Source organism: Neopelma chrysocephalum, unplaced genomic scaffold (genome assembly GCF_003984885.1).
Source record: "Neopelma chrysocephalum unplaced genomic scaffold, ASM398488v2 Primary Assembly neopelma1_26, whole genome shotgun sequence".
Taxonomy (NCBI): domain Eukaryota; kingdom Metazoa; phylum Chordata; class Aves; order Passeriformes; family Pipridae; genus Neopelma; species Neopelma chrysocephalum.
This window is the reverse complement of record NW_020897695.1, coordinates 9,672,605-9,696,553: the sequence shown is the minus strand read 5'-3', so window position 1 is coordinate 9,696,553 and position 23,949 is coordinate 9,672,605. Positions and strand designations below refer to the sequence as shown.

General features: G+C 41.6%; 1 protein-coding gene across 1 annotated transcript in view; it reads left to right on the top strand.

Annotated features, from left to right (window-relative positions):
* The window catches only part of TRIM71 (tripartite motif containing 71), a 54,960-nt gene that overhangs the window by 869 nt on the left and 30,142 nt on the right, over nt 1–23,949 (top strand). The window contains exon 2 of the mRNA XM_027676122.1: nt 1–391. This exon is cut by the window's left edge and continues 2 nt beyond it. Within this exon, the coding sequence (XP_027531923.1) occupies nt 1–391 (391 nt within the window). The remainder of the gene's footprint in view (nt 392–23,949) is intronic.

The following is a 23,949-nucleotide window of genomic DNA, read 5'->3' as shown; positions in this document are numbered from 1 at the left end:
CGCCGGCTCCTCGCCCGCCGCCGCCGCCGCCTCGGCCGCGCCCTCCTCGACGTCTTCGTCCTCCTCCTCCTCGGGCGGCGGCTCGGCGGCGCTCCTGCTGCGGCGGCCCCACAGCCGGCAGGGCGAGCCCCGCTGCAGCTCCTGCGATGAGGGCAACGCCGCCAGCTCCCGCTGCCTCGACTGCCAGGAGCACCTGTGCGACAACTGCGTGCGGGCGCACCAGCGCGTCCGCCTCACCAAGGACCACTTCATCGAGCGCTTCGCCGCCGGCCCCGCCGCCGCCGGCCCCGCCGCGCCGCTCGCCCTCAGCCCGCCCTACCCTGCCTCGCCATACAACATCCTCTCCGTTTTCCCCGACCGGGCCAGCTACTGCCAGCACCACGACGACGAGGTGAGCCGGTGCGCGGCGCGGGAGGGAGGGAGGGGGCGGCCGCGCTCCCGCCCCTGGCCGGCGCCAGAGGGCCCCCGCCCGCATCGCTGCCTCCCAGGGGGCGGGCGGCGGTGGGGACCGGCCGCAGAGCTCCCGCAGCCCGCGGAGGCGCTCGGCTCCTACCGCGGGGCTCAGGAGCCTGGGATGGGCTCGGGGTTGGGGGCAAGGGCGTCCCGCCAGCGGCCTGTGCGGGGGGCGGGAGCCGCTGAAACACTGGGGGAGGGTGTGCGGCGTCCCGGCCGCGCCTTGCTCCCACCGGGCGTCGCTCCACACCGCCGCCCGGGAGGAGGAGGTGAAGGTGAGCCGGGGGGGGGACTCTCCGCAAGATGCGGGAGACGCTGTCCCCGGTGGCGGTCGCCGGAGGTCCGGGCTGCCTGTGCGCGGTTTGCGGAGGGGGCATCGGGCTGCTGCGGACGCTGCCCCTCAGAGGGAGCTCGTTGGGCGCGTACCGAGGGGTGGCGGGGCCGTGGAGATGCAAGAGAGAGAAGTTTAGAGGCGCCCCCCCCCATCTCCTAACGCTTCTAATGCGAAGTGTAGTCTGCTTTGTACAACTGTGTTCGGCGTGTGACCCATCGGAGAAAGAAAAAACGAATAAATAGGGAAGGAAGATAGCTGTATCGAAGGAAGGACTCCTTTTTGCTTATTTATTTATAAATAAATAAAAAGTAGTCAAAAAGTTAGCAGAGGTACTCACCCTTGTGAACACCAACTACATCTACTAATACAAAAACGGGAACTTGCTTTATGTGGTCTTAACTTGCAAAACCGAAGCGTTTCAAATTTTGTTTCTGGTGACTCTGACTATTGTTTCATAGATCTTAAAAGAGACAGCGGTTTCTTCAAAATGTACTGAAAGTGTCTTAAGTTTCATTGGGACAGTTTCTTGCTGTGATGGTTTGAAACTTGATTTTTCATTTGAGGCTGGAAAATGGCGATCTGCTGTCTTCCCCCTTCTGCTCTGGGGGTCAACGCGGGGGATTTTGCTGGAATTTTCCAGTAAATTCAGTGTTGGATGTAGTTTCCTCCCAGTATGAAATCGGACAGCATAACAAGGGGCTTCAGGGGAAAATCTGCCCGAGGACAGGGGTAGTACAAGAGTTTCCTGTGGGATGCTTGCTTAACTGATAGATGAAGGTGTTTAACCTAGGGAAATGTGGCGATGCCTTTGTCTTCAGTTTGCAGGGGCACTTTTTCTATCTTCTCTAATATTGCTGTACCTCAAATAATTTTTCTAGGAAGGTCTGGAAGAGTATTTTTTGTTTCTTAAAGTTGCTAGTGTCAGAGGACAAAGTACGAATTTTGTGGAAAAAGAAAAACCTTAAAATGACACTTGGAGAATGTGAGATGTATTTGATGGACAGTGAAGTTAAAAAAAAAATCCAACTCAGCAATGTTGTTATAGTTGGGCTGCTTACAGCTTTTTGTGGTATCAAAGTATCTTCCTGCTAGTGGGCTTCCTAGAGCACACACGTAATAATGAAGACCAGAATGAAATGAGGCATGATGTTCTTAAGACAGTAAAAAAGCTACCTTTTTGCATTCATTTCAGAGTATAACTTAGGACTTGTGGTACAGGCTGAAAAGCTTGTAGTTTTTGTGTTCTCAGTAGTATGAAAGTTCTTGTTGAAGTGTGTAAAAAGACATAATTGACGGGTTTTGGCCATAGCATAAAATATTCATCTTTTAAAGTGATGTCTTCTCCATTACTTAGTGAAGAGTACTTGGGACAGGAGCTCCAAGGTATTTCGTGGACTTTAAATCTAAAAATTGCAAAGGGAACAAAGATATTCTAGCCTTGCTTAAACCCTACAGCTTTTCTAGAAGTAACTTCTAAATAAAGAAGCTTAATTTATTTTACATACCTAATTTTATTTTCAACAGTGTGCTTTGAAAAAAGTGCATGTCTCATAGAATTGGTTTTGGGTGTTCTTGTGTCCTGTAGACCTAGAAATTGTGTTAAAACAAGTAAGTATTTTCAAGCCTTCAGCTTCTGTTGAGGAAGGCTTTTATTCTGCAAATTAATGATGTACTGTTGTTCTTGATTAGTGGGTTTTGGTGGTTCCTTAATGCGGGTGTACCTGATGAGTATTTACAAGTACTTATTATTCACTCAAGGGGAATTGTTTGGGAGAGACTGGCTGTTGGGAACAGTTTATACTGTAGTCTTTCTCACTTTGGCTAAAAATATGGGCGATGTGAACAACTTTTTTTGAGAAAGGGTGGCTGCAAAGCTGCGAGGGTTATTTCTTGTTTAATTCTAAGAATGCTATTTATAGCCTCATAAAAGCAACGATAATAGAAAGGCAGCCTTCCAGAAGAGTACTTAGTGCATCACTTAAGTACTTTGTTTGACTAATAGTGTAAAAACAAACCTAAAATGCAAGACAGGAATGGTAGCCTGAAAGCTTAATATTAGTAGTTAAAAACTCTGGCTCTGCTCGGTATGCAAGTGAGGAAAGCTGGTGAGCAGGATATTCCCTCAGACCAATGTCATGCAGGTAAGATTTGAGTACAGGCAGATCTCATATGTAAGCTGCTGAAAGAGTAGTTTTCTTGGATGCAGTTTCTCCTTCCCCAGGATATATCCTCCTCACCCTGTTTGAGATGAGTTATAAGGAGTTTGATCCTGTCCCTGAGGTTTTTATCAACAAAAGTTACTGGCTCCCTTATTTTTTTGCCTAGAACATGATATTCCTTTCCTAACATCGCTACTGATTTGTTACCTTTGGTCCTGTTCCTCTCTGGTCTTTCCACCTCTCCACCTGGGAGTCACTGTCCATTCCCCATCATTTTTCCTCATTCCACTCCTATTTTGTGACTCTGTCAAGTGAGAAGGGAAATAACACTGCGGGTGGCTACTTAATGGGTGTTCCAAGTCTCAAAACAAGACTACACATCCACATTTTCCAGACAAGATCAGGATAGTTGGTCATCCTTTGAATGCTGAGAAATGCAGATTTCAGGTCTTAACTGGGATGTCTGGAGCAGTCTCTTTTTAGTCGAGTTGGTTCTGGTCTGAGTTGAGCTGTTGCCTCGTGTTCTGAGCGCATACAGTCTCTAAAACAGAGAATATTGACTGTTACAGTAGTGGCAAACATTAAAGAAAGTGGAACCCTGAACACTGCTTTCAAGGTGGCAGTGCCTGCAAATACTACAATGATGCATGAAAGTAAGTGATTAAACTATTCCTGTGGGGAGGTAGGTGGAGGGAAGCAAAAGCCAATTTTTTTGTCATAGAGCTGCTGTTGAAACCTAGTCTGGTTGCTTACCACTTGAAACTTCACTGTCGGAGGTAAAATCCTACCACAGCAGCAGGGGAAATGCTCCAGCTGTGTTTCAAAGCATTCTACAAAAGTAACAATGTTGCAACTCTGAAATTTTTCTTTTGTCTGGCCACGTTTGTTGTGTGGACATAACTGTCAATGCTATAGTAGTAACTAGATGTTACTGTAATAAACCCAACTAGAATAGGACTTTAAACTAGAAAAAGATTTTACTGTAGTCCCACTCGTATTTAAATATAATATGCTAACTGATATGTCAAAATGCAGAATGTGCTTGATTGTTTCATCTCTCAGACTGAAAGAGCACCTCTGTTTTTCTTTTCTTAGAAATATCAATAGGCTGCAAGCTAAACCATAATCTCAGAAAACGTTGAAACAACTTTAGGACATTTGGCTTGTGTAGATAAATTACCTGGATTCAAGTGAGTTTGCAGAAAGTGGAAAACACCACAAGTTGCAGGTTAAGTAATGCCTGCATTATGCCAAGCCTCAGCTGCTGTGTGCTTTAGCATCATTTGGTGATAAGTGGTAGATGGTCAAAACACTTCAATAGCAGACTTCTAACACTTTGTAGGGAAAGCATGGAGTTGCCAAATTCAGTCAACCTAATGGTGTGTAACCCTCTACTTCTCATATTGCTCTACAGAAGCATAACCCTGTAGCAGCACCATGGCTCCCTTCACTGCAAGAAAGGATTTAAGGTCTTTTTCTGCTTGCTCTGAGCCACTCTGTTCCTTCCTTTTGCTTGCATCAGTTCAGTCTTTGGTCAGGATCTTAACTGATCAGGTTAATTCACAAACTCCTAAGTTTCTTGTCAGATCAGTGCATGTCAGTGGTTCATAGGGCTATCAATGCATGTAGACAAGACTTGTTAAATTAGATTGCTTTATTGAATCCTGGATTTGCATATATTCTTGGATTCTTTGTCTTTTTAGGTTACAAATAAAATGCATTCCTTCTTATTGTCCTACTCACTGTAGAAGATGCAACTTTTGGAAGAATGTGCAGGTATAGGGGAAGGCATTCAAATGCATAACTGTCAGCTGAACGGAAAGCTACTTATCTGGTACCTTGGAGAAATTTACTGATTAAATTTATGTCTAAGCTGCTCTAATGTAGGGTAAAGCTCTGGTTTCACAATAGGAGGGAGCAAGCTGTCTTAACATCTCATGGCTACTCAGAGAATGAGGGATCTCAATTCCTTCTCTCACAGGCTTGGCTGTGTGTGCTCAGGAGATGCTTCTCTCAGCCAATTTAACTCAACATGACAGAAACCAGAAAACTTTTCTCCCTTCTTCTAGTGTTGGTATAAGTTTATTTTAATTGCAGAGGAATCTGGCCCAAGCTAAACTGGTATGAGAAGAAGCAATAGCGTAGTTAGGCAGGAATGGCAGGTTAAACATGGTTGCTTTTGTGTAATGTCTTGCAGTCACTGCCAAATGCTGAGCTTTACTCCACGGTCACCCATGTCTCACCAAAACAGTTGGCTAATGCAAAGGGAATATGCCTGTGTTCTCAGTTCTGTGTCTCTTGCTCAAGGGCTACTTATATGAAACTGCAGCATGTGATACAAATGTGATGCAGGCTTTTGCTATTCCATTTTCTAATGATTAGGGTGTTTGCTTCCTAACAAAATGATGAAAAATTTTAGGAGTGTATCCTGGTCTTAATATGCAATACTTCACTGTGTTGCTGGTGCTGTGACTGCTAGAGCTTCAGCCTTAGAGGAGAATATGCATGAACTAGAGGAATTCATACTTTGAGTATATGTGAGAAACCCAGTATTCTCCTTTGTACTGATGCACCTGTCATTTATCATACTTACTGTGTTTTTATTTCTGGTATCAAATGCAAATGCACATACAGGTGCCCATCTGAAGACAATGCTTCAGATTAAGTTACTGATGCTTGTACTTTCCTTTTTATTTTTTTTCCTGGTGAAAAAAGCAAGGGAGTAAGTTATTTTGTTCGTATGTGATCTACGTAATGTGGATTTAACATCTTCAGAATGATAAGGGGTTTTAACAGTCTTAAATTTCACACTACTTTTTAACTTAACAATAATGTTCAGGTATTTGGTGCTAAACAGTTACCTCTTGGTTTACTCTGCCTTACCTTCCTTTTAGCTGAGTCACCTCTTTAGCTCCTGGCTCTTCCCTGCATGCAGAAGTGGTTTTTTATTTGATTCTCTTTAGTAAGAGAATGAAAACTTTTGGCTTTAATACCACACCGGACAGAATCAAAACCTCCTCTGCTTTGCTTTGACTAATGCTGAAATACACTTAAAGTTTTAGGGTAAATACAGTAAAGTTGTCAGGTTTTGCTGCTGGTGATAATCTATGTTATACGACTGGCTTAATTAAACATGACTTCAGACAGTTATCAGTGAATAAAAATTGGAAGAAGCAGAAATGCCATGGCCATTCAGGCAACTATTGTGGACTGTTTTTACTTAAAGCATGTCTCTGAAAAACCAAGAGTATTACTATGTGTAAGAGCGTTAATGCTTGCAGACTGCAGCATAGACCTCTGAGGTTATAGTAACTTTCTTGAGAAAATATGAGTGGAGATGTGCATACAATAAATAGGCATGAAACTAGTCAACTATACCCATAATCTAGTTTTTTTAACTACAGTTCTGTTAAAACCAATGTCTTGAAGTGTATCTCATAACTGGGAGAGAAGGTCTGGCTGACTTTTTGCCTCACTTTAGTGATGAACTCTTGCATCATGTGTAGCAGTTTCTCCTTTCAGCTAAATCTTCAGAGCATGTAAACATGCTTGCTAGACCATGCTTCCTTAGAGGAAAACTACCTAGTTCCTCTGTTTTAAAGTTAAGGAGGTATCATTCCTCTTTCAGTACTGTCTTGACCCTGTCTCTTCCTAGTTTTCCTCCCATACTCCCTTCCTTCCTGCAAAGTTGTTGGTGTCTTTCCATCAGACAAAGAATCACGATGTGTTGAGAGCACAGATCTTAAGCTGCACGAACAATGCACTGAATGCAAGACTAATGTTACCACAGATAAGATTTCACAGAAGGGGTTTATTGTCTTCAGCTGTAATCCAATTTCAATAGAGCAGTTATGTATATAATCTTGGATCATAATTATGTAGTATATAATTTTTACTAATGCTTTTACCCTATAATTCAAAGTCTTAATTAAAGTGTAGAAATACTGGATGGGAATGGGACTACTGCTTGGCAATGCAAGTATTGGTTAATGTAGTGAATGGATGTCCCTGTTCCTAAAATATGTTAAGCATATGTCCTTGTTTTAGCTGTTCTCATGGGCTCAGCTGCAGCTCCTTCCATTGGTTTTCTACTTTCCCTGTCTGTGCTTGAAGAAGGGCTGTGTGGGTGAGATGGGTTTGGTCCTCCTAACAAATTAGGCTTGTGCATCCAAATCAATTTTGAAAGTCATGGGAACAGATAAAAAAATGTGCTAAGGAATTGGAGCTGCGCTATCTGCTAACTGTTTTCTAACTTGAGTTGAAAAACTTTTTTACTATGCAGTGTCACCTTGGACAACTTTTTCTTTCTCTTTCACCTTTGCCCTCCCATCTTGAAGAAAAGAAAGTGTATGTGGCTAAGACAGGAGTAGTACTTCTTTCCTAAAGTTCTTTTGGCACTAAGCTACTTCTTTCTTCCTCTCTTTCTGTCAGTCCTCAACAAAATAATTTTTCAGCTATAGAGTCCATAGCTAATAATCTTATTTAGCAGCTAAAGATGTTGGCCAGCTTTGAATGCTCCAGCTTTATAGTATAATAAGAAAAGGAGTAAGACTTGGTACCCATGTGTGCAATACTGACATTTATTAATAAGAATAAATTAATACTTCTATGTTCAACTCTAAGAAACAAGAGTTCCATTACTGTTATTTCATTTGCTTGTATGACATGCATTTTTAAAACCTCAGATGGTGAATTTGTTGGATAGGATGATATCTAGTCAGCAGTTTTCCTACATATATAGTTGAAATATTTTTGAAGTGACTAAGACTTGAACTGGGAATTTCGAATATTTATTGTTTTATAGTTCTGCATGCTTTGTGCTATATGCCTCTGCACTGGTGCCGAGTTGGAGAAAATGGGTTACCTCCCAGCACTAGGGAGGCAATTTCTAAACTTGTTGGACCAACAATGGATGCAGGTCACTCTTCAGAGTTGAATACCTAAAATTCTGGGGACTGTGAAGTATGTCTTGAAATGCTGTAGTGGAAATGAACTCTACTGAACAAACGAACATGTGAAATGTCTTAAACTCACTCCTGAAATAGATTAATCCAACCAGAGGCTGCTGTTGTCACCTCCTGTGTTTTACTCCTGTTTGTTACTATAGCATAATCTCTGCTAAGATCACACATGTAAACCTAGGCTGCTCTCATATCACTGCCTTCCAGGGTTGTCAGAATAGCAACTGCTTGCCTTTGAATCTCAGTGCTGGGAGGGGAGAAGGGTCCTTTAGTGAGCTAAAAGTAATAGCTGAACTTGTGTGGCGTCATTTTCCCTTTAATGTTGGTTGGTCTCCATGCATTACCAAAATATTTAAAGGCGTCCTGTCAGGTTTGCTAAATCTTATCTTTTCTTTGCTTGTATTACACGCCCATCCCATATATTTTTGTGGATAGCCAATGTTGTTATAAACTACCATCTACCTTTTTGTTATAAACTACTTTTTGCTAATTAAGGTATTGTAAATGTACAGAACTTCCAAATGCTGTGTTTGGTTGGATTAAAAGGCTGGCAGGGACCTGAAATTCAGGAATCAAATCTCAATGGGATTCTCAATGGTCATGTTGGAGCTTGTTGCTGTATCTTCCCCATGTCCCATGTTGTCTGGGGTTTTGTGGGTTCAGTCTGCATGTCTATATACTTGCTGTCCAGAGTGGCAGGCATATGCTACAAGACTAATTTTATACAGCCTTTTGTTCAGCTGCTCTTGGTTAACAAAAGGTAAACTATTATTTATGGGAAAATGTCAGCTATCAAACTTGAAATCCTCCCCTTTTCCCTCCTCCTTCACTTCAGTGGTTCTTATTACTCTGCCATTCACATTGTCACTTTATACAAAATAAAAAGACCTAACCTTAAATATTGGGTGCAAGCAAAGCTTGAAGGCTGTGCCCTTAAGCTTAGTAATCCAACCTAGCACTGCATCAGAGACTAGAGAAATGCTGCTGTCCTGTGTGAGGGTTGGTAGTGTGGTTTGTGAATCGCCAGTGAGCGAGTCGATACTAGTCGCAGGACAAGGTTACTATTCCTGATTCTCTGTAACCTTGAATAATGCCATGTCAGGTGGTGGGGGGGTGTAAGAGAGAGTGATCAGCGAGCTCCTGGGGTCTTGCTGCTGCTGTGTCTTTCTGTGGTTTGGCGGTCAACTATATAGTTCTAAAATGCTTTAGTAAGTGCATGTATATGTAAGGCAGAGTGGGTCTGTTACTTAGAGGAAAAACTCATTAGAGAATGGAAAGAAGGAGCATCATGCCTCCAAGCTGCCTTTTTTTTCCCCTTTAAAAGCAATGCTGATAAAGGGTTAAATTCCACCCCCCTGCAGCACACCCCGCCCCCACCGCTATATATGGTGTGCCCAAAGGCACTGGAGATTTAATACATTGAAGTTGGAGCGTGAAGGGGGTCTGCAGGCTGCTAGACAAAGTCACTCAAATTTCATGAATACTTGATCCATACAAGGATGTTACTTGAGAAAGGCATAGCTTCTCTGTAAGAAACTGGCTGCCAAATGAGCCGGCTGAGTGTCCCAAACCCAACTTTTGTGGCTAGATGAGCAAATTGGAAACCAGATTTTCTTAAGCTGATGACTGACTGATAAGCAAGCCAGCTAAAGTTGTGAGAACTGTCTCCCTTCAGAGGAGTGGTTATTTGTAGGGAAAATGAAAATTGTGATTCTCCCACTGAAGTGCATGTAAGTCGTGGAGACTATCATGCAGATAATGATACAGCAGACAATTTAGTTGAATAGACTGAACGCTAGTCTGGAAAAAATGGAAAATAACTTCCCCCATCTAGTTACTGTAGAAGCAGCTACAAGTGCTGCAGTGGTGTCCCAAAACAATGTATTTGGTGTCAACTTCTGTTAAAGGCTTTTAAATGGATGGCCAAGTATTTTGGGAAGAAAGGAGGGACAGTTTATGGAAAAAGAATTTACAAAAAATTAGTATAACAAAGACATTGGTAGTAGAAAGCTTAAACAGTGGTCTGGAGTAGATTCTGGAACACTGAGGTCCCAGTGCTTCTAATTCTGCTTTTGTATATAGTAACATGGTAATGGGGAAGATTTAATACTCTCCTTGCTCCTTCCCCTCTTGTACTTGATACAATTGTAAGAGAGGGAGGGGATGTAATAATCCCCCTTCCCCCAATATCATGAAAGCATTGATAAGATTAGAATTAGGAATTGGATTAGTTATAAATGGTGGCTGTTGACAGTGTCCCAAAAGGTAACAACATGCCCTTTCTTGGGTGCTATCTGCCTTCTCCATTCTAGACAACATATATTTAAATTGACAATATTATTTCATGGTAGCTCTTCCTCTCTTCTAGCGTTACTAATTTTTTCATGAGCTCTGAGCCTCTTACTAGATAACTAACATATGACCCTTGAGCTTCCTATTGCTGAAGCATAGCTCCCTTACTGGAATTATCCTGCAGGGTTGTTGGTGGGATGGTTCATAGGGGGTTTAGTGGGCAGTCTAAGCAGACTTGCTGCTAGTGGAAGCAGGACTTGGCGGATCTTGAGATGACCTTCTCTGCATAGCTGGCATGCTGCTGGAGAGCTGTCCACTCCAAATCTCCAGCTACTCCTGAGAGGTGCTTTTCCCATTTGTATGCATTTTCCCAGTGCATGCAAATGCTTACATATCTGATAAACTTCCCAAGTTTAGACGATTGTGATTTGTCAAAACAAAAGACTTAATCTGCATGTTATTGCCGTTCTGGCAAAGGTGATGTTTATCCCATCTTTGTATCTTGTCAAAAAGTAGTTCAGTAAGAATCTCTGAATCTGAACTATTATGCTAAACAGTAGCAGCTGTGTCAGTCTAACTTCTTTGTCTCTGTACAAAGACAAGTGGAAAACTTCTAAGGCAATGTTCACCTGAACCTGAAGGGGTCCATGTGGGCCTTTCATTCCAAGTGGTTTATCCTTGAAATAATATTTTCAGGGAGCAATTGTATGCTTTGATTGCGTATGTTGTTACATATTGTTACATGGAAGTTATGTACTTTTCCATTGTTTTTAGAATTAAAAATTCTTTATGATATAAGAAGGTAGGTCTTCTACAGAACTACTAGAGAGATTTTGCTAGAAGTTCTGAATCACCACAGTTAAAATTATTATAATGTGTACACTTCATTTCCCCTTGTAGGAGACTTCAACATTGACTTGGATATAGGTTAGGTCAGCATGTCTCTGTAAAGACGAGTAGTTGGATTCTGTGGCTGGCCACTTAAGCTTGTAGTGGCATACTATACACTCGGGCTTGGCTTAGATTAAAGGCTCTTCTTTCACTGGAACACTTCCTTGTCAGTCCTTTCCTTACTTTTCCTATGCTTCAGAGTCAGTGAAGTGAGTTCAAGTAGTACATGATTAGTGACAGTTTTTACTAGTGCTCCTGTCTTGGTCTCTTGGCAAAAAATGAAAAAAAACTTTTATACACAAACAAATTGGAACAAATTGGAGAACTTTAATTTGAAAGTGCAGGTGTTAACATGAAGCTTACTTTTACAAACTGCAACACAAATCATCTTGAGCCATTTTTTGGGTTAAGTTTCATTTTCATATCTCAGTCTTTGGATGCTGCAAGCGATTGAATTGTATTTATCTTCAGAGAGTACCATCATTTTTGCAGTTACAGAAGTGATTTAGGGTGTTAAACTACTTATAGCTTTATTTTAATTGGGTTCCCATTTGCTTGCCTAGCTAAAAAAGCTTAGTGTGGAAGACTTACTCAGCTGCTCATTTGGCAACCAGTTTCTTACAGTGAAGTCATACCTCTTAATTAACATCCTTGTAAATACAATTCAAGGTTAGCATTTTTATTCTGTATATGATATCACTTCTGAAACCTGTTCTTAATGCCAGCCTATGCCATTCAGCAAAGAACGGGACCCCTAAGGAGCTTAAGTTGATGAAACCCCTCAGTGGTGTGGACTCTTCCAAGTGGGGTACAGGAACAGAAAACTGTTCATTATAGGCATAGAGAAGTGACAGTGTTTGCTATGCAGGCAAAACAAAGTGGTTGCACAAAACCCAGCTAGTTGCCTCACTAGCTTTGGCACAGGTATCAGTTATCTAAATGTGCATTTCCTTTCTGCTTCAGCCTTCTTCAGGGAGTCTTGTGTTCTGTATCTGATCCCTTTGTGTACTGATTAGCAACAACTAGCAGGGTGAACTGGCTCAAATCTAAGAGAAAAGAAGCCAGTGCCAGGCTCACTGAAGTCATTGGACAACGGAGGTAGCAAAATCCTGCAGCTGAAGATGCTATAGGGAAGGAGAAAAAGCACTGAAGTTCCCTTTCTCTCTTCCAAACCTGTTCATCTCTTTTCCTTCCCCAGTTCTGCCTTACACTGAACAACCACAACTGTGAAAGGGAAATTAAACACCATGTGTACTTTGAATGAATTTTTGGTTAAAGCCATAGTTGAGCTTTTCATTAGAAAGCATTTTTGTGACTAAACATCTAGTGCAAGTCATTGTGTAAACATGGAAAGTGTTTATGCCTCTCAGCTGTTCAGTAATGTGCTTTTTTGTCTGTTGCTATTCATTTGTCTTTGTTATATATTGTCAGTATATGTATGTAAACATCACTTTTATATAGTATTTATGAGAGTTTGGCTAGCATAGTAAGACTGACTTATTTTTTTCCTAAATGAAAGATAAATCTTGACAGTTAATCAATCTAGGAATAATGTATTGAACCAGTTTCCTGTCAGAACTGCTGTTTTGTCTTTACCAATGTTCAATACAGCTGTTTCAGAAAAAAAAAAAAAAAGGAAAGCTGTTTAGTATATATTTCTAAAGTAACTGGTCCCCAGGGTATCTTTCCATTTTAATTTTAAAATTGTCATGGGAAAGGCTTGACGATGTCCTGTCTTATGCTATTTTAATATTACTTTACTAATATAAGCAACAGAAAAAATCATGATCTCAAAGTACCATATAATGCATGAAATTTAATACCATCTTGTCTAGAGGAGAAAACAGTATTTTCATCAATATCTTTATTGTTTGAATTTTAAATTCATTTAGATGCCATCCAGGGAGGAAACGTAAAAGGAAACACTTTTCATTAGCTAGGGCATGAATTGGAAAGAGGAAGTGTTGTGTGTTAAAACAAAGACCAAAATAAAAAAGCTGAAATTACTGTGTGCTATCCCAATGTACTGTCAGCATATGAGACTCACTGAAATGGAATGCTGTCTTGGAAGTCTGGTTTGTTTTTTCCGGGTATTCCTCAGTATATGAGAACACGGTATTAACCTTCTTGCAGAATTCAGGTGCATTTGTATATGGCTTACTTTGGAATGGAAATCAGACCAAGTACTCAGGATAAGTATATCCTCATTATAACTGTGTGTTAGTTGTCAGTTCTTGAGGAACTGACCAGAATTCGGTTTATTGCTCCCTTTGAGAACAGTTATCTCCTTCTATGTTGTGGCTTATGATTTTACTCCAAAGCTTCCTGTATGAATTTTCCTAAGGTATGTGTAAAGAAATATTTAACACCTGTATTAGTGGCTTCTCATTTTGGATATAGATGGGCAGTTTTTTCCATTTGGCTTCTGTGGCAGCGATACTTCAACAGACATCTCTGTAGTCCCTTGCTTAAGGAGGGAGGAGGTGAAGGGAAATAATCCAAGGTGACTTCCACAGCTCTAAATCTAGTAAGTTGTTTTAGATGCACATATGAAATAGCACAAGTTTTTGAGCAGCTTGATGGGAAATGATAAAAAAATACTAATTATCTGAGAAAAGGAACTTGTCTTCAGAAACCCCTGTCTGACCCAAGCAAACTGTTGCCAGCCGTTCACTAGGAGCAAATGGCTGTTCTTGGAAGATACTTTCCTAGATCAGTGACAGTCAGAATATCGTGGTGTGTGGGTTGTTTTTCCACATTTCATGTATCTGTTTTTCTCCAAGCAGGGGAGACGTTCCTGCCAAATATGTATGCCGTGGCTCTTTTTCTGCTACAATTAGATGGAAATGCTTTCAGAATGAAAGATCTTTGTAAATCAAAGTTTAAACAAACAAAAAGAGACAAAATCAGCCAAAACAAATTCTCAAAACACCCAGCTCTCATGTGGTCAGAGAAGCCACTTCTTGGAATAAGCTGACTTGTTTCATGTTTGATCCCATATGGAGTTATGGAGGGAAACCATTCCTCGAGTGCTTTTGTTAAATAAAGCTGTTGCCATGAATTAAGCAACACTGCCCTGGAATGTTTCTGATCATGGTCTTGCAGAGCTTGTGACCTTTGCACTGAACATGTGAACTGAAACTTCATCTTCCAGTGTTCAATAACCATGTTAAAAATTCAGAGGTGAGACAGTCTTGGGACTTCCTTAGGCTAGCTTAAATGCCAAGGGAAATTTAAGTACTGATTTATGCAGTTACTCTTCTTTTTTTTTTTTTTTTTGGTAAGTCTAAGCTACAATTTAGATTGTAAATACAAAAATTCTTTATCAATTAAGAAGCCCTCAACAATTGCATAGACAGACTCTTATAATGCTTTAATTTATGGAAGCCTAGTAAAGTACTATAATATTGACACCTTCTTGTCTAGAAGCATCAACAACAACTCGTTTGAATGTCTGTACTACTATACTACTACTGCTTTTTAAGGCAATTGCTTTAACCAAGAGCTGGATGTAGTGCCTGAAGAGAGGCTGTTCAGTTTAACTGGGCTGCAGCTGAAAGGGGGAGAGAAGCAGTTTAAAAACTGTGCCTCTTGCAGTATATTGCTGTTTGATGTCTCTGGACTTCCTACCCTACTAGAATGCTATAAACAATTAGTCCATTTCTTGTTTACTAGATAGAAACACTGCCACCTCTTGGCTATTCACTCACCTGACTTTTTTAAACAATTTTGTAATTTCTTGATGTTTTCTGAGACTGTGTTTTTTGAATAACACAGGTGGTTGTGTAGTGAAGGTCATAATATAACATACTTTAGACTTAAAAATTTGTATGGAGATCCTAATTATTTACTGATTCTAACCTGGAACAAAAGGAAGATGGAATACTACTTGATTGAGTGGCTGTCAACTCTTACCCATCTGAGTATACCTTCCTTAAAAATATACTGAGCTGAGATGGGCTTCTGCCCTTACTAGATCAGCTGACCAGACAATTCAGCAACAGTATTGGCATCTGAAAGTAATGTCTGGCACAAAGGGATTCAGCTTTTATGCCCTTAAAAGGGATTGACCAAGCATTTTCTACTGATCTTTGTTTATTTGATTTTGGTCTAAACCAAGTTGATCAAATGCCGAGTTCTGTGGAGTTGGAGAAAGAAGGCTGAGTTCTGACTGTGTTTCTGATAACAGTTTTAGTGAAGTTGGCTTGAGTAGTTTAAAGTATTGCAGTTTAAGGAGTTCCTATATTGTATGGGGTTATAGTAACTAACCCTTAATTCCAGAACACTTCCTAGTTAAGAGTTTTATGCTTCCACCCAAAAACCTTTTCTTGCTGTAAGCAGCCTTGTCTTTTTCTATAACCATCTAGTGTTTTGCTGGTCACATATTTCTGGTTGTGCAGTGAACTTTATTCTTAATAATACGTACAGAAGGGTAACTTCTTCAGCCCAGTTAACCTGCCAGATATGAAATGAGCCTTGAAGAAGATCCATGATGTTGGTTTTTACTCTAACAAGCCAATCCAGTGAGTGCTGGGAAGAATTCTTACTTAAACCTGCCCAAGTGAGAGAGAAGTCTGATGTGCCACTCTCAGAGGACTTTTCCCATAGAACAATTCTGGTGCAAAGCAGTGACACTCATATCCCAAAGGGCTGTAGTAGAAGCTAGGGTAATCCTCACCTCAAGCAGCAAGTTTTAGTGGAATGTGGAAACTTGACAAAGGTGTGTACAGAACATGAGAGGACTTCAGCAGTTGAGTGGGATTGTCAGGATGCTAACAACATCCTGACTTCTGTATTAGCAACTGGAATTCATTTCTTGATGTGTAACTTAAGCTCCATAATGGGAATAGAGGATCTAGGTTTCCAACATCTGTTTATAAGTTGCAGCTCAAAACCCTTTCCCAAAAGTAGTCTGTTTCTTACACCCCCTACCCCAGCCCCTTCAGGTGTGGGGGTGGGAGGTCATGGTGGAGCTTTGCACTTTTGTACTCCTGTTGTATGCATGCCTCAAAAATGAGGCAGGTGTAAATCCAATTTCCTGTGAATGAACTTTTAAATCTAACTTCTGAGATGGTGGTTTGAAGTCGTTTGTGGGAGCTGTTCAACGTTTTATAGAACAAAACCTGAGTGACTGGCCGGGGGGGGGGGGAGAGAGAGAGAGAGAGAGAGAGAGAAAGCAAGTAGGCTTTATTTCGTAAATAAATTCCTTATCATGAGTTTAAAACAAAGAAAAAAAAGAGGTCCTAGACTCTTGTATTACTGCAGTATAACCTAGAACATAAGCTGCAGTTGTTTTAAGACCTTCTGTAGCCATAGCAAATAAGGCTTCGCTGTGCAAGGTATATGCTTCCTTTTTCCAGATTTTAGAGTGAGGAAATAAAAAAAGGTGAAAGTTACTATACAAGCTTTAAGCCTTCTCTGACTTCTTGACATGTAGTAAATACCATTAGTTGTTTAGCTTCGTGAATCAAGGTTTAAAACAACTGAAATTTCATTCTTGGGTTTAAATGGCAAGTAATAAGACAGTCCAGAAGTTACTAAAATATTTTTGTTCAGCAGAAAAAAAATCCTGTGTTTTTAGTTTTGATGGCATACAGATTAAAGGTGTATTGTGCTGGTGCTGTGGTATTAATAGCCACTGTTTAGTGTCTATTTTTCAGCATCCTTGTTATTGCAGAGTCAGTAATCCTGTATAAGCAGTAGTGATTTTTAAAATGGAGGCTTGCTGAAGGGTGGAAGGATTGGCAAATATGTGTATCTAAAAATTACTGAAAAACAGTCATTTTCTGAAGTGTTTCTGTAGTGGCAGATTCATTAGGATAAAATGTTAATAGTTTTGGCTAATTTCTGATAAAAGTGAACAGATAATGGAAATTTCAGAAATGCTTGCAGCTATTATAATGGCTAAGTATTTTGAATGGAAGAACAAAAACCTCTACCTTGAGGATTTTTTTCAGTCTTTTTGACAAAGCTTAAGAGTTTTTAACATCTCAAAACATGTTTGACCTCCCCACCCTTAAGCCATTTTGACACTCTTTACCATTGCATTTCAACAGGAAAGAAAGATCCTTTTTATAGCCAAATGGCTTCCTCCTTCTCTTCTCCCTCTTTTCCCTTCCATCCCCCACTCCAGAGTGCCTTTCTAGTGCTCAGGCTTCAGCTGCTGCCTGGATACTGGCTACATCTGTCTTATTTAGATGGTCCTAAGGAAAAACAGCACTGAATGTGACCGGAGGGCCAACAACAAGATATGTTTCTTTTCAAATTTGAAAGGAAGCCCTGCACTTGCTTCTGCCTGTTTCTCTAAACTGTTTTTAAATCAATCATGGCTAGTGCTGGTAAATGCCTTCTCTTCCCTCCCTCCCTGAAATAGTCAAAATCCAAAATATTTGAAAAGTCTAACGACTTAAATATGGTGGTGTTCACTGACTGCTTCCCCTCATACAACTTCCAGTTTGATGAAATAAACTCTTTATGGGCTCTTGCTTTGAGACAGCTATTGGGAAAAGTTTCAAAGAGGATACTGTGACTCTGGGTGGAATTTGGAGGTTTGCAACTCCATAAAATGCTTGCACTGACAGCAGACTGGGCTTTTGTGCTTGCGTTAAAAGGGACAGTATTAAAAACTGATTTTGGGCCTGAGCAGTGCTTGATGTTTTGTGGCAATTGGGTGAAAAAGATGGTGAGTGTCAAGGAAAGAGTAATTATGTGGGGCAGATGGAGGACACAGTAGTTCCTATTTTGGGGGGAATTTTCTAATATTTTTCAAGTGCAGAATGAAGGCTGGAACAATGCCACTCAAGAACTGTGTTATAAACTTGTGGGGTGGTGGTTCTGTTTTTTTAAAGGTTCATCAGCTGGGTGGGGGGAAGCCATGCAACCTGATCCGGTTCATAAAATTCAGCCACAGTTGAAACAGATTTGCCCTTGTGACAATATCTTGTTACACACAAAATAGGAGGAGATTGTCTTAATGCATGAGGACATGCTGATGTTTTTGCATCACAACCTGTGTCTAAGGTGGAGGTGCTAACTTTTAGTTAGTAGTCCCTTTACCACCCCCCACCCATGAAAATGCTTCTTATAATGAACTTCAGAGAACAGAGGAGAAACAAATAGCAGCAGAAGAAATTGTTCTTTTATGAGTTCATTTTACCCCTTGATTAAGTAATGGTTACTACTACTTTAATTGTTTCAAGAACTTATTGGCCATTTCGTTTTTAATAGGCCTATACTGCAGTAAATAATTATGGATGTATGACCTCTATTTTACTGTTTGCTGTGATGATTTTAAAGAGTCATGGAACAAGGAAAAAATAAGTATGTAGGAGATGCAACCTGGATAGTTGGCATGTTACTGGGGTGACTTGGGTGTCCAAGAACTCTGCCCTTTAAATTTTGTGGAAATGTTGCTAGAATGAGACTCTCTGGGTTTCATTTCAGTGTTTCCTCTGTAGTAACAGTGCTTGAACTTTGGAATCCACTTTCCTGGCTTTTGTGTGGGGAGGCAGAGCAAAATGGATGTTTGCGCTGAACTCAGCACGTGCACTGAGCTTCAGATAACAATTATTTGGCTTTTTAACATCCTTGTATTTGGCATGTTAAACCAGCCACCTGGGGTTGTCCTATGTATTTCTGCACGAGGTGCAGGAAGTAACATAGCTTGCTGGAGCTTTAATTTCCATTAACCTTGTGTTGCTGCAAACTGGCTTATGATTCTGTGCAGAGATGTATAACCATACCCAGCCCTGAGATGGCTTTGACCTGTGTTGGGGAACAAAGATTCTGAAGCATGGGTCTAGGATGCATTGCAGGGACAGTCTCTACTTCAAGGCAGTCTCTCTTAATACTGCTGCAGGATTTGTTGTAGAATGGGTAACTTAGGCCTAAAACTAAAGGAGTGCTTTTAAAATGTGTTTCCCTGTGAAAGGGTGGATTAAATAGGGAAGCTGATTTGCAAAAAATGAATTTAATAACTGACTCAATTTCCTCCAGACTTAAAGGAGTAAATTTCAATTTAATTCACTGATTTAATAAAATATAGTGGCCTGTGAATCTGCTGATTCACAGCAGACCTGAGAGAGGTCACAAACTGAAATGGGCTGTGCCTACTTAACTGTGCCTATACTGGTGGGGTTAACAGTGCTGGCACAAGCTGACATGTACACTATCAAGTTTTTGTCTTAACCAAGAGAGGTGAGTCCTAACACTCTTGTGACTAAGCTGTAGGTTTGTCTTTAGACTGCTCTTAAGAGGTGTGGGTTTTCCTGCCTGAAACGACCTGCTAATATCAAAGGTCTCCCTGTTTTGAAACCTGTGTCCTATTTGACAGCCTGTATCTTTCCCCTTCAAAAAAGTGGGGTGCTGAAGGGTAGTGATGGAGATGAATATATTAATGATAAGCAGTTGCTTCAATTTTCATTTGGTAGAAGCTGAGGGATTTTGAGTTTGTCATATCATGCTTGTGAGAATTGGTCTCACTGCCAAAACCCTGTACTTGGCCTATATGTAGCGCTGTGTGCAGCCCTGTTCCTCAGGCGTGGGGTGGGAGGATAAATATTCACTACACACAGGAGTAGTGTACAGCTGGGGGGAACACTGGGCATTAACCATACCCTGTGCCAGAAAGCACTAATACGAATCTGCCATTTTTATTCCTCCTCATTGTCAGCTGAAGTTTGGCCTCTCCAGCCTGCCCTGAATGCCTCCAGCTCCTCAAAATGGAGGCTGTTTGCTGATACAAAGGCAATCAGCGATGCTGCTGCTGCCGGAGGGCGTTCCCTCCCCACCACTTGGCTCCTCCAGGCGGTGTTTCTGCGGTGGCCCCGGCGAGCGAAGGGCGATGCTGCTGCTGTGCCGGGGAGGAGGGGCGCGGCGGCCCTCGCCCTCTCGGCGTGGCTCTTCCCAACACAGCTTGTGCCTCAGCACCAGCTTTTACACCTGTAGTGGTATTCCTGTCACTTCGCCAGCATCCGTACAACAAGCTGTATTAGGGAACTGAGCTGACTTCATTACTTAATTCTTTATAGTCTTCAGATGAGTTCTCTGGTGGCACTACAAAGTGCTCATGCTTCTGTGAGGGAGTTGGCTAAACTGGGGGGATGCTGATAGGGTGGCGGTTCTGGAAAAGGTGGGTTTGCTTGGGGCAGCCAAGCAAACAGCTTCAAGCAGTTGTGAAACCTCCACTGTGTATTTGTGAACACAAATCTGCGAGGTTGTACAGGATGCTGCATCATGGAATAGATAAATTCTTTGGAAGTAGCGTTGGCTTCCCCTTACTGCATCCATAGTGCAGTCCTGAGATTGTAATGCTGACTAAACTAGAGGGGAGAAATGGTGTGGCATTGGGATAATTACCTGAAACTTAGAATCTCGCATGATTGCATAGCTTCTGTGTGATACCATGTAACCACAGTACTAACAGCTATCTCTTGCAGTAAACCTTGAACCACATGCGCTTTCAAGTCCAAAGTATTGCCTGCAATGAAGTTGCTCTTTTTTTTTCAGCACATGAAGCTATGCCTCTAACAGAAGAGCAGTCTTTATTGAGTAGAGGCACTGGCCTGCTGCATGAGCTGAGCACAAAGTCAGTGTAAAATCTTGCCTTGTCCCTCAGTTTACAAAAGCCTTCTGCAAATACCATTTTAGAATGGGGCTCTTAACACTTTTGGAGTTCTTAAGTTGTAATCCTTTGTCTGTCAGATTTGCTGCTTTTGTCTGGCACCACAACTTTTCACCTGTCTTCTAATTCAATACTTGGGGGTTTTTTTGAATCTGGCTTTAATGAACAAATGTAACTTAGTGTTAAGGGAAGAATATTAATGTACAGTGTAACTGGGGCTTCTGTTCACTGTAAGGGTCTTTTGACCTGCTTATTAGTGGGGGCATTGTTCTGGTAAGCCATTCCAGGACCCATCCTGCCAGTCTTCTGCACAGGATTAATCATTTCCTCTTGACCTCCTGCTCTCTTTTCCTAACATGTTGCATTGATCAGAATCCTTAACTCACAAGTTTGCTCCTGTTTTTTAAAAATGGGAGGAAAAGGAGGGGGGAAGGAATGCAAAGAAATTAGATATAATGTCTGCTGTTAACATTCTTAGTAAGCTTTATTCCTTTTTTCCTGCTTGGCTCCTCCCTTCTCCCAAGAAAAGAAATCCCTTCCTGGTATGTATTAGCTCCAGATCTCAAGCATCTTGAGTGCCTGTTTCAATGGAATTACCTTTTTTGGGGCATGCGACTTCCTGCAAGATCAGCTTTGCTTATAAGGGTCACATTTAAAGCTTTACCTAGCTGAGGTTTTCAGCTACTGATCTACCAGATTAGAGCACTATATTAATCTTGATCTGCAGTATTTAAATCATAAGTAAGGCAGTGTCAAGAATACTGCATGTGACTCTTAATTTCCCTCTCGTTTTTTTAATGCTAGCAGAGGAAGGTATTTATGGGATCATATGGAGTACCTCCTAGTAGAGAAAGCTCTGTGTTTGTCTTCGCTGACAACATCTTTGTTATGCCTTTAAGAGAGCTGTTGACTTTAAGGTACAAGGGTCTGCTGCCAGCCAGTCCCAGATTATATCAGTAGCAGAAAGGAATACTTGTTCTGTTCGAATTACCCATGGGTCCCTGTATTCCCCTACTACCTGTCACTGGCAGCTGAACCAAACTTCCCAGGAGCAGACCTCTCTAGATGTCAAATTTCACTTCTGCCTGACTTAGTTGTTCTGACCCAGTGTGTGCAAGTGTGATCTGGCTTTTGAGAAGCCTGCTGTGCCTTGTGCTTCCTTTTTTAAGGTGTTAACAGCAGCTCCAAGGGAGAGAGTTAAGCTGAAGAAAGCCAATGGGATAAAAGCAGAGGTCTGTTTCCTGTTCTTGTAGAACCTCTTTCTGTGAGGCTGCATGTCTTCCACTCTTGGCCATGTGTAAGACTTAACATCTCCTCAAAATAAATCATTTAACCTGCCTTGTATCTCTGGACAGTGATGCTGGCTGATAAACTGTTATAGGTGAGTGGCCTTGCTCAGATCAGAGGAATGCTAAATGGCTGTACCCATTCCCAGGAGTAATTCTGTGCTGTTCTGGGCTACCTGGGATTCATCTTTGTACCCCATTTGAGACTCAGATTGGCTCCAAAGGGCACCGAGCCACGTGACTGACAATGCATAGACCTGAGCACAGATTACTGAATAGCAGAAATGACAAAGCTTGAAGTAGACCATGAGCTGGATAGTAAAGCTGGTTGTGGTTGTCCAATCAAAAGCAAACAGATTGGAAACTCTATCTATTTATCTAGTCATAAATTCATAGTCCTTTGGAGTGAGATCTCAGATTTAGAAACCTCATCCACTAAGCCCATGGAGTCTGAGCATGGGACATAATAGCCCTTTGTTCTTGAAGCTGTGGAAATTATTAGCTTTTGTTAACTGCTGGTTTTGGAGGAATCTCCAAATTCCATTGTTTCCTGCCCTGAAGTAGTGTTGTGGGATTGTCCTCCCAGTAAAAAAACTATGATGGCTAGTAATGTCTTCTCACTTCCCAGAGCCGCGTGTTATGACCTAGCAAAAAGACCACATCACAAAACACCATTTTGTTGTGTTGTGTGCATCACAAAGGATTTGGAGGCAAGAATTCTGAGACAGTAGAGGATACCTCCTAGTAGATACAGCTCCATGTTTGTCTTTACTGACATCATTTTTGTTAAGTTGTTAGGCAAGATCTTTCGCAAGAACACCTCTATGGAGATGGAAGTGGGCCTGTTGTCTGCTTGGGAGTAGACAAAGTAAAACAAACTGAAGGAGGGTTCAGGCTGACAGTTCTGGCACTGTGCATGGGAGGTGTGGGAGTAGGTGCAGGGAGCCACACATCTTTCCTGCTTGTCCTCTCTCTGGGGTGGAGGTGCTTTCAACCATGCCCAAGACTTTGCATTAAGTAGTTGTTTTTAGCTGCTGTTGGCCACCACACCCAAATGTCTAGGCTGTTGTCCCTGGCTGCTGCTGCTGCTGGCTGTTGTGCTCTCCATGGTCTCCCCTAGCATCTGGCTCCAGTGATAAGGGACACAGTAGCAAAGATGAGGAGGACTGTGCAGTCACAGAAGGGGGCCTCTTATTTGCCCGTGGTCCAGCCCCCAAAGGTCTGTCTTCCTCTTCCCTAAGCTTCCCTGTAGAAGGCTACAGGGTCCCTTACTGTCATTGGTTGATATCAAATGAGCTCCTTCAGTTGGGGTGTGGAAAGGGGCAGTTGCATAATACTCTCTACCCTTTTTGTGTATTATCTTGATGGACTGTGTTGGCAGTTACTAGCCTGCTCAATCAGAAAAAAAAAAGCTCTATTGACTTGTTCAAATTTTAGCTGTGTGGGCATACGTAAATTTGTTTTCATCATTGGGACTAGATGCTTGCAAAAAAACATTACATTGGTGATTCTCCAAGAGTTTCTTGTGAATGGTTTCAAGATTTAGGCTGTCTTTCCACTGTAAACTTAAAGTTCTGGCACTAGTCCATTTACAGAGATGAGAATTGAGGTCTAATGGAAAATATTTTTTCTAGTATAAGCAGAAAAGAGATTTTTCAGTTTCACGTGGCAGTCAGAATAGGGCTGAGGCAAGATTGGGGCCAGTCAGTCAGTCACTTGTGTGATTTGCATCTTGTTCCACTCCCATGCCATCTTCTGCTGAAGAGCACATGACTACCTGCAGTGCCAGGCCAGCACTTGGCTAGTTATAGTCCAGAGAGTACGCATGAACCCCCAAAGAACTCTAGAGCATAGTCCTGTCTTATTTCTAGCTCAAACAATAAACAGAACTATCTTTTCAGGAAAGAAGGTATCCAGGTGGCTGGATTTTATAAGTTTTTGTGGCAGGAGC